Source organism: Nannobrachium achirus (assembly GCF_963921795.1).
Source record: "Nannobrachium achirus genome assembly, chromosome: 3".
Classification (NCBI taxonomy): Eukaryota; Metazoa; Chordata; class Actinopteri; order Myctophiformes; family Myctophidae; genus Nannobrachium; species Nannobrachium achirus.
Window position 1 is genome coordinate 62764642 of NC_137812.1, and position 16057 is coordinate 62780698.

At 42.4% G+C, this 16057-nt stretch overlaps 3 protein-coding genes across 3 annotated transcripts in view; 2 read left to right on the forward strand and 1 right to left on the reverse strand.

The window, feature by feature from the left end:
- Window positions 1-16057, forward strand: part of mri1 (methylthioribose-1-phosphate isomerase 1) — an 82149-nt gene that overhangs the window by 23359 nt on the left and 42733 nt on the right. The gene's annotated exons all lie outside the window — the stretch shown is intronic.
- On the reverse strand, window positions 700-2644 carry LOC308281028 (regulator of G-protein signaling 5). The gene is made up of 5 exons (XM_080721084.1): window positions 2548-2644; window positions 2343-2435; window positions 2170-2222; window positions 1697-1860; window positions 700-871 (listed from the first exon to the last, which is right to left on the reverse strand). The coding sequence occupies exons 1-5, from the start codon at window positions 2589-2591 to the stop codon at window positions 707-709; spliced, it is 519 nt and encodes a 172-aa protein (XP_080577210.1). The 5' UTR covers window positions 2592-2644; the 3' UTR covers window positions 700-706.
- Window positions 3520-15698, forward strand: slc25a23a (solute carrier family 25 member 23a; the record flags this gene model as incomplete). Its single annotated transcript, XM_080722724.1, has 11 exons — window positions 3520-3652; window positions 4219-4464; window positions 8200-8323; window positions 8832-8919; window positions 9291-9402; window positions 11516-11674; window positions 13292-13447; window positions 13669-13782; window positions 14226-14393; window positions 14841-14988; window positions 15505-15698. The coding sequence occupies exons 2-11, from the start codon at window positions 4252-4254 to the stop codon at window positions 15696-15698; spliced, it is 1476 nt and encodes a 491-aa protein (XP_080578850.1). The 5' UTR covers window positions 3520-3652; window positions 4219-4251.

Here is a 16057-nt window from a genome sequence, read left to right on the forward strand (position 1 = left end):
AAAGGGTCCATAGAGGTCAAATCAATCATCAAAACATCCTTGCCGAGGATGGTCACAGAACCTTGGTTTGAGACCCTACTATAGAGACTCTTCTCCCTCCTGACACTCAAGGTGTGGAATGACCCGCCCCGTAAATCAGGAATAGTTTGAAAACTCACCTCTTCGGACTCAACCCTTATCACTCATTCCAGCTTGTTTACTATTTTTGAAAGATGCTAGTTATACTTTGCAGATGTATGTTGGTTACTTGTTCACATATGCTATGTATGTAATGTAAGCAAACAAGTTAGACTTTTTAGAGTCTAAAAGTTAGGACAAGTAAACATCAAACCTAGCCTCTTTCTACATTTTAGACAGATGCAAGGTTTGATGATTTACCAGGTATAATGACTTTGTAGCACTGCATTATTTTCTTTGCGCTATGTTTACTTGACAATTTAGCCTGTTGTTTAACTATAGGGTTCGTGCCACTTGAATTCTCTGATCTCGTTAATACTATAGTGACTGCATCTTTTTTCCAGACCACTTTAGAGCATGCAATACTGTTTACATTGCCCAAGGACCATATATTGTATAAAGCAATCCTAGAACAATCTACTTGATATACAGATTTAAAGCACAATCAAAATGTTGAGTAATACACTTTCATATGCACTTATAAGGCATATCTATGATAATAAACTGTTATGTTGATAGTTCTTGGCAGTTAGGCCTTGGTGGCTTCCATGCAGTAAGAAGAGCGTTGGAAACGAGGGAAGGAGTCTTTGGCCATTAAGCTGTAGATCCTCTGCTGTGCTTCGTTGAAGGAGTCCACTGCCAGAGAATCCATCATGCTCAGCAGAGTCTCACGGGTCTCTGCATCCAGGTTTACCTGAGAACAAACACTGTTAAAGTATACTTTACAGCAGTGTTTCTCAAACTTTCAAATGTCAAGGTCTCCCCTTAACTCTGACAGTGTACAAATGGAACCAAATGGACCTGTTAGGGTTCATTTGGTTCCATTTGTACACTGTCAGAATTAGGGAGAGTGTTTTCTGCTGGTGTTTCAGTCCGAGTGTATCAAAGGGTGCGTTCGGAAATGCGCACTGGGTCTGGTTAGGGTTAGTTTTAGGCATAGTTTTACTGAGGTTAGGAATTTAGGATTAGGGTTGGGTTTAGGCACTCACTACACTGAGCACACACCCGGTGCACATTTCCGAACGCACCCTTTGATACACTCGGACTGAAACACCAGCAGAAAACACTCTCCCGTCAGAGTTACAGACTTGTAAGGGTCAATTTAGACCCCCATAAATGAACCCACAGAGTCCCTGGAATCCACTTTGACAACCACTGCTTTACAGTATAAAGTTTACTGGTCGTCTGGATTGCTACAACTCTGTTCAGCTTGTAGGAACTATGTATTATTGTTGATGAAAGCTAGATTATTATGACTAATATGTCAGCTTTCAACTTGGTCAAGATCCTCCTATAGCTGCTGGAAAGAAGGCTTTGGCGTGATATACCAGACTATAAACAGTGGCGGACCTTCATAGACAATATTCAAGACATGAAATGCTTTCAAAAAAGATGGGAGAAGTGGCTAATGTATAAATTCAACAAACGAGAGACATGAAGAAAAGAAAACAAAGTTAACCGTGTACCCCCCCCTCCACACACAGCCACACAGCGTTTTCACCCTGCTTTCAACACCAACCTCCTGTGGGGCATCAGGTTGGATGAACTGGCTGTAGATGCTGCTGGCCTTGGCACTCTGCAGATGTGAGGGGGTGACCCTGTAGTCCTCACATGCCAGCCAGAATTCCAGGTTCTCCTCACTGAACTCTGAGCGAAGGAAACCGCGGAATACCTGTAGACCACCTTTACCGGAGGATGGGACAAGCAGGGAAGACCAACACGAACAAAAGAACGTACAGTAATGTGTGAAATTAGATTAATTTGAGGTGTAAAGGGAAAAAAACAGTCCTTTTATCTTGAGAAGATGACAACATGCTGAATTTTGTCACAAGCTGTTTGAGACTGAGCAATAGAGGTCCTTGTTAGCAGTTTGACTTTCACTAGGACCACCCCTGCAAAAGAATAAATGTTGCCCCCACCTGTCTGCAACAGTAGGCGGGGAATGAGCCTGCAAATACAAAATACAATTTGTAAAAAGAGAAAAGTTCTTACCCTCATTGTTTAAAAGAGATTCAAGATCCTGAAGTACTTTGTCTTCCTGAGACCTGACAGAAAATGAGACATACAGCCATGTTGCAGTGAGAATAATATAGCCAGATGAACAGCAACATCCTTGAATAAGATAGTCTAATTCGGTGTCAAAATGGGTCTTCCAGCAAGCATACTTGTGGTGTCTGTGGTGAATCCATTGGTGTCTGTGATGTGTCCACTCCTGTTTTTCAGCAAGGTGACTTAACTTCATCCGCATCCCCTTTGCCCTGAAAAAAAGCAGCACAAAATCACATGATGAACATAGATGCTGGAAAACACAGTTAATTGTTTGAAAACTTTGTAGGCTACTAAACACAGTAACCCATATATGATACATACTTCTCCAGGCAGGAGGAAGGCAGAGCGGCCAGTCCCCTGCACATTTTGTATTGAGCTGAGCTCTGTCAGAAGGAAATTAAGAAACACTTTGTTGTAACAACTGCAGGTTCTCCAATTGTCTTCTGTTCTGCCAACCTCCCAGACTTTAGCCTTATATAGGCTCGTTTATCTGGTATGTCGATCTAACAGACTGCAGATGAGATGAGGAGTTAAAAGGTAGGTGTACGTGCTGTGCTGCCTTTGGACGCAATGTACCGGGACCACTGCTGGATCTGTTAACAGGTGGGTGGTATAAAACAAGCCAGGACAAACAATAAGGAAATTAAACCACGGGCAATTTGTCTCTGTGTGTGGTCAGGGATGAAGAGCACTCTGTATACAGTCTATCAACAATATATCCTGATGCCTGCTCTGGAGCAGATGTTTGCACAAAAGAGTGATTTGATGACAGAAGAGCAGGTGGCTATTGGCAACAGCAACACATCACTCATTATGTCATCTGTTGGGGAAAGAAATCATAGTTTGGTGCGTTTTTTATCTATTGCAGTCAACTTTATGGCTTTTGATTTGAGCAATTAAGGCCTACTTAGACCTGATTAACGACGGATCAGGGAGAACAGATAGCCTAGACTTTCTTGACTCATCATGTCACAGTGACATAGTCACAGAGCTTGAGGAACCGAATAGAACAGCGCGCTTCTCCATTGAGAAGCTGCCCCGTTTAATTTGGTCGCCCTTACTTTAGTTTGAAATGATGTGCTCGTTCTATTCTATATAATATAGTGGATGACTGTGAAATCTAATGAAATTAAACAGTATGTTACAATACATAATAAACCCACTCCATTTTAATTCATACGTATACTCTAGCTATTTGCTTTTTTTTGTCTAAGAACATCAATCGTGTTTTTCTTCTAGTCTTGCAGCCACTCTAAAAGGCGCAGACTCAAAACACGAATACTATGATAATATGATCCACAGGCGCTGTTGACTTGCGGAAGGAGACAAGGAGTGGAGGACATTGACGAAGAACCAAGGACACAGTGTGGATCATGTGGCATCAGGATGTTCTCCCACTGTCCTTACTGTGACAAAGTGTTTCTGTGTAAGTGGCTTATACAGTGTATGGATTGAGCTACAAGGATTCTCCTCTACGATGCGTTATGTCTCTGCCCTGCCTTTTACGTGCGCCTGTTCGCTGCGTCGCGGACGTGACCAGTACGATCCAGCTCTTGGCTCGACTTGCGGAATGAAGGGCATGTATTGGGTACTATATGAAGATATCGGTTACCATTAAATACATGATGAACCTACTCTGTATTGGTTACGGATCGTGGGATTGTTCATAAACCTACTCAAACGGGGTTGTCGTCTGACTCGTCTCCTAATGTAAGCTACAACAATAGTCAGGACTGGTGTTGAGTTTCTCGCTTCCTCGTTCACAAATAAACAGAATAATATTTTACAGCTAGTTTAAATGAGCTGTCTTAATAATTTGACGGTTTGCGCACTGTGATCAGAGAGGAAAGGAACCCCAAAACAGGCGCACAGACGCGCGCAAAACTGTTTTTTAATCAGAATATTACAATCTACAGTATTATCAGTATAGGCTACAGTGTGCTGGGCACCGAAACACAATCCTTTTGGTGAAACCCTGAATTTGCTCCGCAGCCATCATCGGCCAACCTTATCCGCCCGTGAGACATGGGAGTCATGGGACCACCATGGAATGGTTTCCTATGCGCGCGATGCCAGGGCAGCGCCAGCGGTGGCAGCGGTTCGGACGCGGAGAGGAGGGCGAAGAGGTGGGCCGACCTGTTCGATCAACTGGACCTCAATAAAGATGGACGGATAGACATCCATGAGCTGCGGACGGGGCTGGCAGCCCGGGGGCTGTCCCGGCGCTCTGTGGACAAGGTAAACCGTTATTAACCTCCTACTGTGCCCTCATGCCCTAGCTGGCTGCTTTACACCCACAACACTGTTGGCACGCGATGGCAGATGGCGCGCGTGCGCGGTGGTGTCACATTCTGCGCGCGCGTGTGTGTATGCTCTATTCTATTCTCTGTGTTTTTCTCACCTTACATTGCTGATCCACAACAACCAAGACTATTAGGCCTATGTGTTGTGTAGTTCTTAATGTGGTACTTTCATTCATGAAATATATTTATCAGTTTCTGAAAGCTCACCAAGAATATGCTTTAATACAGAAAACATTGGGAACAAAATAATAAGCTATATAAAAAAGAAATTCTATCCATGCTTGGTAATGGATATCTTCAACTTCACATGTGGTTATGGTGTAACCTTTGACATAATCTGAAACATTTTTGAGCAGTAGTTGCCTGGCAACAAGGGCCTGTTAACTTATCAGGCAGCTTATGCATTAAAAAAAATCTAAACTATCTCTTTATTGGGATGGCACAATGTGTTGCATTTCTGCAGCTTCACTTTGCTTTCAGATTACTGTTCCATGTGTCAAATGTGTTGCTGTTTGTTAATAACAGAAACACTCTATTGTGAATACCTACAGTAGCCTACACTCCCCCACTATCTGTCTGAGACTGTTTGTATTGGCAAGAGGTGTGTGGGTCAACAGCAGTCTCTCTCTACAGTATAAGGCAGGAGACTGAGGAGAGAGGAACTACACACACAGTACCTTACACACAAATACTCTACTAGACTATGATTATGTAAATGCAATACTAGGAGAAGTAAAAGTATATCTACAGAAAAACAGTGGGGGGTAATTTATTTTGGCAAGCTTGAAGACTTGTCTAGGTCACCCTGGGCACGATATGACTTCCGGTTGGTTCTAGCTGAAGTGGCGGAAGTGCTGCGTTTAGCAGAAGTTATGTCATGCGTTGCAGTCTTGTTTACATCCCCCAGCGAAACAAACAAGCTCCCATCTCCTAGAACTCTTTCTGCTTCATATATCTCCCAGGCTTTTCTCTTCGCAGATGAGTAAGCCTTGCTACGCGAGGCTAGTCTAGGTCCACTGCAGTTGCAAGTTGCAGACAGATGCTCTTGTTGGCAGTTTTGAAGGAGGGTAGGGAGTTGCACTTTTTGGTGGCATAATAATAAAATACATCCCCATGTTCTCATGCCGAATCTGGGGGGAAATGAGATCAGTGGAGCTCCCTCTGGTGTTGTACCCATGGACATTTCTCACTCTTTTGAAGTATAGTTGGACAGTTCTGAGGTACATGGGCACTGGTCCCTTGAGTATCTTGAAAACCCTGTTAGGTGAGTCCTATAGCATAGGTGTGAGGAGATCCTGCTCAAAAATCGTATTCTGATACTTTTGTTGCCATTTTATCTCCGGAAATATCTTCTTTCCTTGTGATATCATTGTCACCCACTCTGATCCTCTCTGATTAAATATGCCTAAAACAAAAATATTGACTCTCTTTCACTCTCACTCTCTGTCTGTCTGTCTGTGTCTCTCTCTCTCTCTCTCTCTCTCTCTCTCTCTCTCTCTCTCTCTCTCTCTCTCTGTACAGTATAACGAGGATGTTGTGTGACTCATGTGCTGGACAGCGTGTTGTCTATTTTGGTACTAGGAGAAGGCCTTTTTTAAGACGAGGGATCTAACCTTTCTCTTTCTGTCACTCACAGTTGATCTTACTTTCGGCTTTCCCTTATAGGCGCTGTTTCTGATTGGTTGATCAGTGTTGTTGTAACATGGTATAGCCCTATGATATAGAGACACTCCTTACCCCACTCTTTTAAGTGGCAGGCTGCATATTGCATAAGTGAGTGTGTCAGGTGGTGCTGTTGACTGCTGCGTGAAGGTTTCCAGCACTGGTGTTCAGCACTTAGCAGAACACAGTGGCAAGTTGACAGGAGTGGTACACTGTATTTTAGTGTCTATGCCTGCAGTATATCGTCGTTGTTGGGTGAAAACCGTGTATGTCCAAAACCGTTCGTTTTGCATATTCATTTTAAAAATGATTTAAACTAGTGAAAACAGTCGATCTACAAGCACACAACGCCTCGCGTTGCGAGGCGTTGTGTGCTTGTAGATCTGCTGTTTTCGCGACAGCCTTGTACGATGAAGCAGGGCTTTACTTTGCGAAAGAACATACAAATTTGAAACTTGGACATGCGAGGTTTCCGCCTGACAACGGCGATATGTAATACTGAAAGGGGTAATGTGTAAATGAAAGGGGGGGGATTTTGAATATGAATTCAAAATATCACATTGGCAGTTGAACCTGTGCCCTTCAGTATTATGTATTAGGCCTAGCCAGGGCCAGCTGTCACTCTAGGATCAACATGCATTATGTAATGTAGGTGGAACAGAAAGGCAAGTGTAGTAGATTGAGTTGGAGCCATTATGATGTGTCCAGTCATATTAAAATAATTTCCTTTTCAATTTTCTTCATTGCTATATAATAGTGTTTGTTCAGTATCGTATTTTAATAAACAGAAAATTCATTTGCAGGTGGGTGGCCACATTTCTGCCAATCAGAGAGAGTCCCCATTTATCAAATGTATAGCGTTCAATTTCCAATTTGTCCGCTTATTTCTTTGTCATCACTCCCAGTTTCACTTGCGAGTTCTAGTATTCAGGCATCGACCAGTTTGAATGCATACCTGGAAACCTGCCAGCTTAATGCTGAAAATGTAAATCCGTATTCTTCACTTTTTCTTCCTGTTTCTCCTAGTCCTGGAATTCTAATCATGTTGAGACATGACATGAAGCTCTATGCCCTTGGGAACAGCGGCTTGTGCTTAGTGATTGCAGAGGAGAATAATGCCGCTTTGTTGACTGGTGAACAACAGAGCACATAGATAGTCCCACTCACATACACACTTGTAGACATTAACTCACTTGTGGCTGTATATCACACACTCATAAGTAGGTCTGACTGAGGTTGTATTAGTATAATAATATTCAGGAGCCGGTGGGATTTGCTCACGTACAGTATAAGGTAAGTTGGCAATGAGCTGAAGAGCAGGTGTTAAACCATATTGTCCTGTCCCTACCACACAGTCCACCAGTCACAATAAGCACATTTACTGAATGAGTACGAGAACAAAAAGAGCTCTCTGCTTTAATTATTCATTGCTCATAAATCAAGACGACTTACTGTGTGTGTGTGTGTGTGTGTGTGTGTGTGTGTGTGTGTGTGTGTGTGTGTGTGTGTGTGTGTGTGTGTGTGTGTGTGTGTGTGTGTGTGTGTGTGTGTGCGCGTGCGTGCGTGCGTGCGTGCGTGCGTGCGTGCGTGCGTGCGTGCGTGCGTGCGTGTGTGAGAGAGAGACAGACAGTGTTTTAACATTTCCCCCCCTTCATCACCGTCCTATACTAGGGGTGGGACGATATGAAAATTTCATGTCACAATTATTGTGACCAAAGAAATTGCGATTTATGATATTATCGCGATAATCAAAATATCCCCAACATCCATTATCCTGGGGTGGAAAATGTGCCCAAAAATAGCAGATCTACAAGCTCACAACGTGTCGCAGCGCGGCGCCTTTTGAGCTTGTTGATCGGCTATTTTTTGGCAAAGTGATTTGGTAGAGAGTGTAAAAAAGACTGTATCAAGTACGTTATTTCCAAGTCCGTTTTTGACATGAAAAGTGTGCCCATGCAGAAAAAAGGTTGAGAAACACTGTCCTATCCTATGCCCAAAACCCCTGCAGATAGCGAAGTCAGCGGATATCAACCAGGATGGGGAACTAGACCTGGAAGAATTCAGCCAGTACCTGCAGAGCAATGAGAAGCAGCTCAAACTCATGTTCCGCAGCTTGGACAGGAACAATGATGGTCTGTACTGTATTGATACTATAATTCAGGGTTCTTCAACTGGGGGTCCGGGACCCCTAGGGGGTCCTCAGAGTTACTACAGGGGGTCCTCCAAATCTTCCAATCCTTTTTATATTAACAACTTGAACCCTATAGTGTCCATATTCTAAGAACTGTAGCAGATCGGCTATTTTTTGCAAAGAGGTTTAAAAAGAGCAGACTAAGTTCAGAGTAAAAGGTCAAGTTTATTAGGTAGTGACGGCTCAAGTGGTTAAATATTTGAAAACACAAATTGACATGAATCCAAAATACACGGATGATTGAGCTGTCAAACGATGACAATATGGAATCTATGAAAAGTTGTGGGGGTCTCTGCTTCATCTCTCTAACTAAGGGGTCCTTGGCCTGAAAACGTTGAAGACCCCTGCTATAATTCCAAATATTATATGGATCCCAAAATGACATATGAGACCAATATCAAAGGATTTCATTATTAGTCTCCGTTCTTTCTTTTTCTGGCTCTCTGCAGGTATCATCGATGCAGCTGAGATACAGCACTCTCTACACACTATTGGTGTGGACATTAGTTTGGAGGATGCTGCCAGGATACTGGAGAGGTCTGTTACAGGAAATATTATATAATATTATATATTAAAAAAAATGGGACAGATCTGTCTTAATCACATGACTATAGAGATACTGTGTTCCAATTTGTGTGATGTTTGGACAAAATACACATACACATGATAGGGGCTTGCAGTGGTCACTATCATTACATTTATGAATTGGCTTTCCAGAAGGTGGCATACCTGTTTCCTGCTCAGGTTGAGCTTCCCATTGGCTCAGCAGCTGTGTGTGTGTGTGTGTGTGTGTGTGTGTGTGTGTGTGTGTGTGTGTGTGTGTGTGTGTGTGTGCGTGTGCGTGTGCGTGTGCGTGTGCGTGTGTGTGTGTGTGTGTTCTCGTTCTCGTTCTCGTGCGTGTCAGCTAGTATGGACAAGGACAGCACCATGACGATTGACTGGAATGAGTGGCGAGACTACTTCCTGTTTAAATCTCTTCGAAGCATGGAGGATGTGGCGCACTGCTGGAGACAGCGAGCGGTGAGTGTCGAGCATACATGGGCAACTGGCGGCCCGGGGGCCACATGCGGCCCTCACCTTCACTTAATGCGGCCCGCTGGTTAATACCGGAATACTGATATATTATTGATTTCACCTGTTACAATTCCAAACATGACCTGCTTTAATTCTGTCAGTCTATATTAGTAGCTTAATGACTAGTATAGTAGTATTCAAATGTATTTTCTTTTATGTCCAATGTAGGTATTTTTATTTAGGTTCATAGAGTCAACATGAATATATAACTAAATGTGTTTGAAATTAAATCAAAATGTTAAATGTCAGGATTCCAATTAAAAAAATAACAAAAAAATAATTCAGGATTCCAATTCAAAGGAAGCAAAACTAGCCAATCGCCAAAAATAGCCAATAGCCAATCTACAAGCTCAAAACGCATAGCCAATAGCCAATCTACAAGCTCAAAACGCATTTTGCTTCTTTTGTATGAGACACTAGAATGACAAAGTAGGAAGTAGCAATATGCAATGTGGCCCTCTGGAGTGAAGGTGGAAATATAGTGGCCCTCGCCATCATCAAAGTTGCCCACCCCGGCCCTGTTGTAGAGGCAAAATATAATCTTGAGCGACACCCCCACCAGCAGTTGGCATCTCAGGGTCATATAGCGCATCACAGATATCAAAATATAATCACTTCACATCCTGATATATGATATGTGAACCTTGCAAAACCACACAAGATCTGTCAATGCTGTTCGATACTCCCTTCCTCTCCTTAATGTTTCACATACATTACCTGTGAAAGAGTATATAAGGGCGGATTCACACTGCGGTCTCGAGTGCGCACTCGTGGCTACTTGGCAGATGTTTTGATAGTGTGAAGCCTGCGTACTGCCCTCAGAAACGCCCACCCGAGACCACCTCCGGAGGTAGTCTCGAGTCCGTTTGGTGCGTCCCCAAGAACAGTGTGCTGCAATGTGAAGCTATCGTTCCATGAACAAGGAAGTGGTGACGGTCGGGTTCAGCTAAGATGAAATTTACAAGATCACTATATCACTATCACTATTAAGATACCAAGGGTGCACCAGTAACGTTACTGGTCTCGAGTGCGCACTCGTGGCTACTTGGCAGATGTTTTGATAGTGTGAAGCCTGCGTACTGCCCTCAGAAACGCCCGCCCCGAGACCACCTCCGGAGGTAGTCTCGAGTCCGTTTGGTGCGTTCCCAAGAACAGTGTGCTGCAATGTGAAGCTATCGTTCCATGAACAAGGAAGTGGTGACGGTCGGGTTCAGCTAAGATGAAATTTACAAGATCATTATATCACTATCACTATTAAGATACCAAGGATGCACCAGTAACGTTACTGTTGTGCGATGATTACAGACAGCGTTACATTGTGATGTTTCAAAGACAGCCAGCACACACTGCTTTGGTTGTGTATTGTTGTTCTGTTATTGTTACAACTCAAGATAGCGTCAGTAACACAGAAAAACTTTAATATTCGCTCTAAATTCTGACAAGATAGAAGATACTCTTCTTCTATGACATGACGTTTTATATCTCCCAAAGCCCCCTAGTCAGCAGCGCCCCCGGGAGGCACACAAATACAATTACAGTTGAATGAAGTGTACTCCAGGGAGTCTAGGCACAGACGAATTTTGGCCAATGTGAATGGTGGACAGCGGGGACAAGGCAACTGTTTTCGGGAACAGTTCAAATCAATCAGACTGCAGTGTGAATCCGCGCTATGAGGCTTTCGCATTCTAGCCTGGATCCAGCCTGTTCGCTCCATTCCACATTTTGTATTGTCTGATGCGTAGAGACAATACAAAATGTGGAACGGAGCGAACAGGCTGGATCCAGACTATTCGCATTCTGCTTCAAACTTGAACTGTCATTGTCATTCTCTGCACTGACATGTTCATGAACAGTCGTAATAAAACCTTCTTTATTTGATACTTTTAAATAGTTTTAAAGAGTTTTTCTATTCTCTGGACAAAGCGTTGTCTTGTCCTTTGTGAATCTTTCCACCACAGTGAGATCAATTGGAAATCCTTCTCTTTTCTCCTCTCTTTGCTCATTTTGTTCCCATAACATTCTAATTCTTCTTGTACCTTCCCTCCCCGGTTTGAATCAGATGTTGGATATTGGTGAACAGCTTACGGTCCCAACTGAGTTCTCAGAGGAGGAGAAGAAGTCTGGCTTCATGTGGAGGCAGCTGATGGCTGGAGCCATGGCTGGATCTGTATCCCGAACTGGAACTGCTCCTTTGGACCGCGTCAAAGTTTTCTTCCAGGTTTGGGTTCAGGGAACTCTAATGGCACACTGGAATGTTATGTTGCAAACCAAAGTGAATCCCATGCAAACTGGTGACCATCAGCAATCATTTACCCATTTAGAACACCTTTGTGTGGTTAAAGGCAGGGCAACAGATCATTTGGAATTCTGGAAATTCAAATCCTATAGTATTAATGTAAAATATGTCACTATTCGACGTTGTTATGTCACTAAAATATGTAACTATTCGCTTTTTTTTAATTTTTTTTTATTGTTTTCTCTTTAAAATATATATAGTTTATAAAGCTTGGCTAGATAGGAAGTCATAAGAATGAGTTGTCAATGCCCCTGGTGGATGAATTTGTTAATGCTCTATACCAGGGCTTCTCAAACCTTTTTAGGCTGTGACCCCCAAAATAAACATATTTGAACTGGGGACCCCCACCCTGACAAGCACTTGGAATTGTAGGTATTACATTTAATGTGACTCGGTTCCGCAGATAAATATTGTGAAAATAGCAGATCTACATGCTCACAACGCCTCGCAACTTAATATTTGATAGTTTGGCCAGTCCTGTCGAATATTCGACTATTTGAATACTTTGAGGTCGAATAATTCGAATACTAATAGGGCATTTGTGAATGCCCTATGGCACACTGGAATTTTATGTTGCAAACCAAAGTGAATCCCATGCAAACTAGTGACCATCAGCAATCATTTACCCATTTAGAACACCTTTGTGTGGTTAAAGGCAGGGCAACAGATCATTTGGAATACTGGAAATTCAAATCCTATAGTATTAATGTAAAATGTGCACCTATGTTATCATTATAATTTGGCTTTACCATAAATAATAAATGTTTTATAAAGCTAAATCTGCCCCGCCCCAGCATTCAATAATCATACAGTTGAGCAGTTAGGTGATATCAAGAGTGGAAGAATGTACATTTACAATGTATATTTATAGGCCAATATTATGCTAAGAACAGTCAATACATTATTCACATTTAGCTACTTCCACCACTTGTGAAGTCATCACTGTGCAGTTTCCTTTTCCAGTCACCTTTTCAAAACCTAATTTCCATATAATCATATTAAAACATAAACCTACATTGTTGTCTAGATATGGACTAGTGTGTAAATATCAGTTGTTCTTTATCTGTTGTTCTGCCTTTAATGATTTATTTTAATTTGTATTATTATTCTAATTTTATTCCTGATATGTGCCAAAGAGAGTTCAGAGATCTACTTTTCATTTAGAAAGAATAAATGAAAATAGATAATTAATTATACAATAGAAAAGAATCAGAATCATACTATTGCCGCATCGCAGGTAGGCAATAAAGTACGATTTACAATAATTTGACTGTGTGTGTGTGTGTGTGTGTGTGTGTGTGTGTGTGTGTGTGTGTGTGTGTGTGTGTGTGTGTGTGTGTGTGTGTGTGTGTGTGTGTGTGTGTGCATACGTGCATGAATGAGTGAGTGGCGAAGTAGTGAGTTTAGGGCAGTTCAGTGCCCTTCAACAGGGCATGTGGCTGTGTGTGTATCAACACGTTGGTTGTGAAGTGAATTCAAAGCTAAGACCTTTTGGTTACTATAAAGTCACTCAATACCCACTAAGCCTCCTTCGCCCAGGTACATGGTTCCACTGCTGCAGGAAAACAGAGTTTATGGGAGGGTCTCAAGGCTATGGTGAAGGAGGGAGGACTGCAATCTCTTTGGAGAGGCAATGGAGTCAATGTTCTCAAAATCGCCCCAGAGACTGCTATCAAGTTTGCGGCTTATGAAAAGGTGGCCTGGCATCTATGATGTGTTTCTTTGCATAAAGATTCATTCCCTGTCCTTCATCTTTCAATCTTTCCAACACTGTCATCTTCATATTTTATGCTGTAGATAGTTAATAATTGTTGTCACTTGGCTCATCATTAATACAACTTATACCTTCTACATAATACAGTTTCTCTAACTTTTCAAATGTAGCATGTTTTAAATGCTCCATCATTCTATCGTAGATCAAGTGCCTGATGCGTGACAAAGGGGACAGACAAACTCTGAGGGTTCACGAAAGATTTGTTGCCGGCTCATTGGCTGGAGCGACTGCTCAGACTGCCATCTATCCCATGGAGGTAAGTTGGGATGGGGCAACATGAATATTCCAAGTCACGTTTATTGTGACCAAAGAAATTGCGATTTACAATATTATCGGGATAATCACAATATCCCCAGGATCCATAATCCTGAGGCAGAACATTTGCCAAAAAATAGCAGATCTACAAGCTCACAACGCGTCGTGAGCTTGTAGAGAGATTTGGTAAAGAGTAGTTTTTTTGTACCGGATATGCAGCTCGGCAAATAAAAGGTGAATTGATCCCAGTGCATGACGGAGGATAATTTCACGATAAATGTAAATCTCCACGATACGATTATTGTGAGTGTTTTTTATCACGTGTCAAACGATAATAAAGATTATCGTCCCATCATCTCCCATCCCTAGAGATAAGACAAAGAACAAGGCCTCCTGTTCGATATTTTCAACTAACTTCTCCTTCTCCTCCTTTCCCTCTGACAGGTGCTGAAAACCCGCCTGACCTTGAGGAAAACGGGCCAGTACTCTGGGATCACAGACTGTGCCAGGCAGATCCTCGAGAAGGAGGGACTCAAGGCCTTCTACAAAGGCTATATACCCAACCTTCTGGGCATTATTCCATATGCTGGCATCGACCTAGCTGTCTATGAGGTCAGGCACATGCATGTACACACACGTTTCTATTACAACCTGAATGTTTTCCTAATTGTAAACCTAACTACCTAACTGGGGTTTTCCTTACAACGTCTATTTCTGAAATTCTACTACAGTATGCTAGTATAGAGGGTATGCACGTGACATCATCATCATACCTGGAAGTTATGCGGGAAAAACTACTTTCTGGCCTTGACAGCCCATACATCCAAAAAGAAAAGTCCTATTTGATTGCATTAAATGACGTGAAATTATGTTAAACTCACACAGCCACTTGCCATTCAGTTTATGCATGTGCATATACCTCTACTGTAATACAAGTACACACACACACACACACACACACACACACACACACACACACACACACACACACACACACACACACACACACACACACACACACACAAAGCCTTTAACCTTCTCATCCCTGCTTACCATCAGACTCTGAAGAATGCTTGGTTGCAAAGAAACAAAGGTTCAGGTGACCCAGGAGTCTTGGTTCTGGTGGGCTGCGGCGCCATGTCAAGTACCTGTGGACAGTTGGCCAGTTACCCTCTAGCCCTGGTCCGTACCCGCATGCAGGCCCAAGGTGTGAATAAATAATCTTTTTTTTTTCCTTCATTTTTTTTTTCATAAATGAATGCCCTATTTTATACTTTGTTGTGTGACAGTGTCATGCAAAAGTAGCACAAATGATTCTCTATATCTACAAGCGCACAATGTGCCACATTGTAATGCGTTTGTAGATCTATTATTGTTAGGGATTTGGTTATATGAGTTTTATGAATATATATATAACCATTGCAAATAATCACAATAAGTCACAATAACTTAAATAGCTAAATAATAAGTACATCGGTTCCTGTAAAGTATCAATTCCCACCCGACAGCATTGATAAAAAAAGAAGAAGAAAAGAAAAAGAAACAAGAAATAAAAACTACTGTAGGTTGCTTCCTCTCTGAATTACTCTAAATATGTTTTGTTGCAAGTTATAGCATGTTGTTTACATGCTTGGCTGTTGACTGTAAATGTTCAGAATTAAACATTTATCATGCAAGCAAAAAAAAACATTAGCTGACATTGTGTGTTGTGTTTCCCCACCAGCCTCTATAAAAGGTGGACCCCAGCCCTCCATGATAGCTCTATTCCAGACCATTGTGATGCAGGATGGTGTGGCTGGACTTTACAGGGGAATTGCCCCCAACTTCCTCAAGGTCATCCCTGCTGTCAGCATCTCCTATGTCATCTACGAATCCATGAGGAAGGTCCTGGGAGTGAGAAATGAAAGGGGGAGATGAGGGAGGGAAAGGGGGGGGAAAGCAGGGTGGGAAGGAGGGACAAGGTAAAGAGGTGTGTATCTATAAAGCATCTGGGGTAAGGATGTTTCTTGTAAAGTTGCGCTTGTTTTCAGTGGAGATGACAGAGGCACGCCGTCTCAAGCGGACTTGATCCACAAGCGAGCGGGTCGCTGCGTCGATCGTTGCGAAGTCCGCTTGAGCCGATGAAGTATATATTAAATTTAATAGACAAAGAGACTATAATAGAAATACCCGGAGTTACTGTGGGTTGAATTTAACCATTCTCAACCTTGTTGCTTGAAGAGAAGATAAGCAGAGAAGCAGGCAGGCAGAGATGCAGACGGAGCAGAGAGTTTGAT

Excerpts from the sequence above, each read along its gene's own strand:
- LOC308281028 (XM_080721084.1), bottom strand. The coding sequence starts at position 2,591 with ATGTGCAGGGGACTGGCCGCTCTGCCTTCCTCCTGCCTGGAGAA. Across the intron at positions 2,223-2,342 it reads ATTCACCACAGACACCACAA|GTCTCAGGAAGACAAAGTAC; the intron begins GTATGCTTGCTG and ends ATTTTCTGTCAG. Across the intron at positions 1,861-2,169 it reads ATCTCTTTTAAACAATGAGG|GTGGTCTACAGGTATTCCGC; the intron begins GTAAGAACTTTT and ends CCTCCGGTAAAG.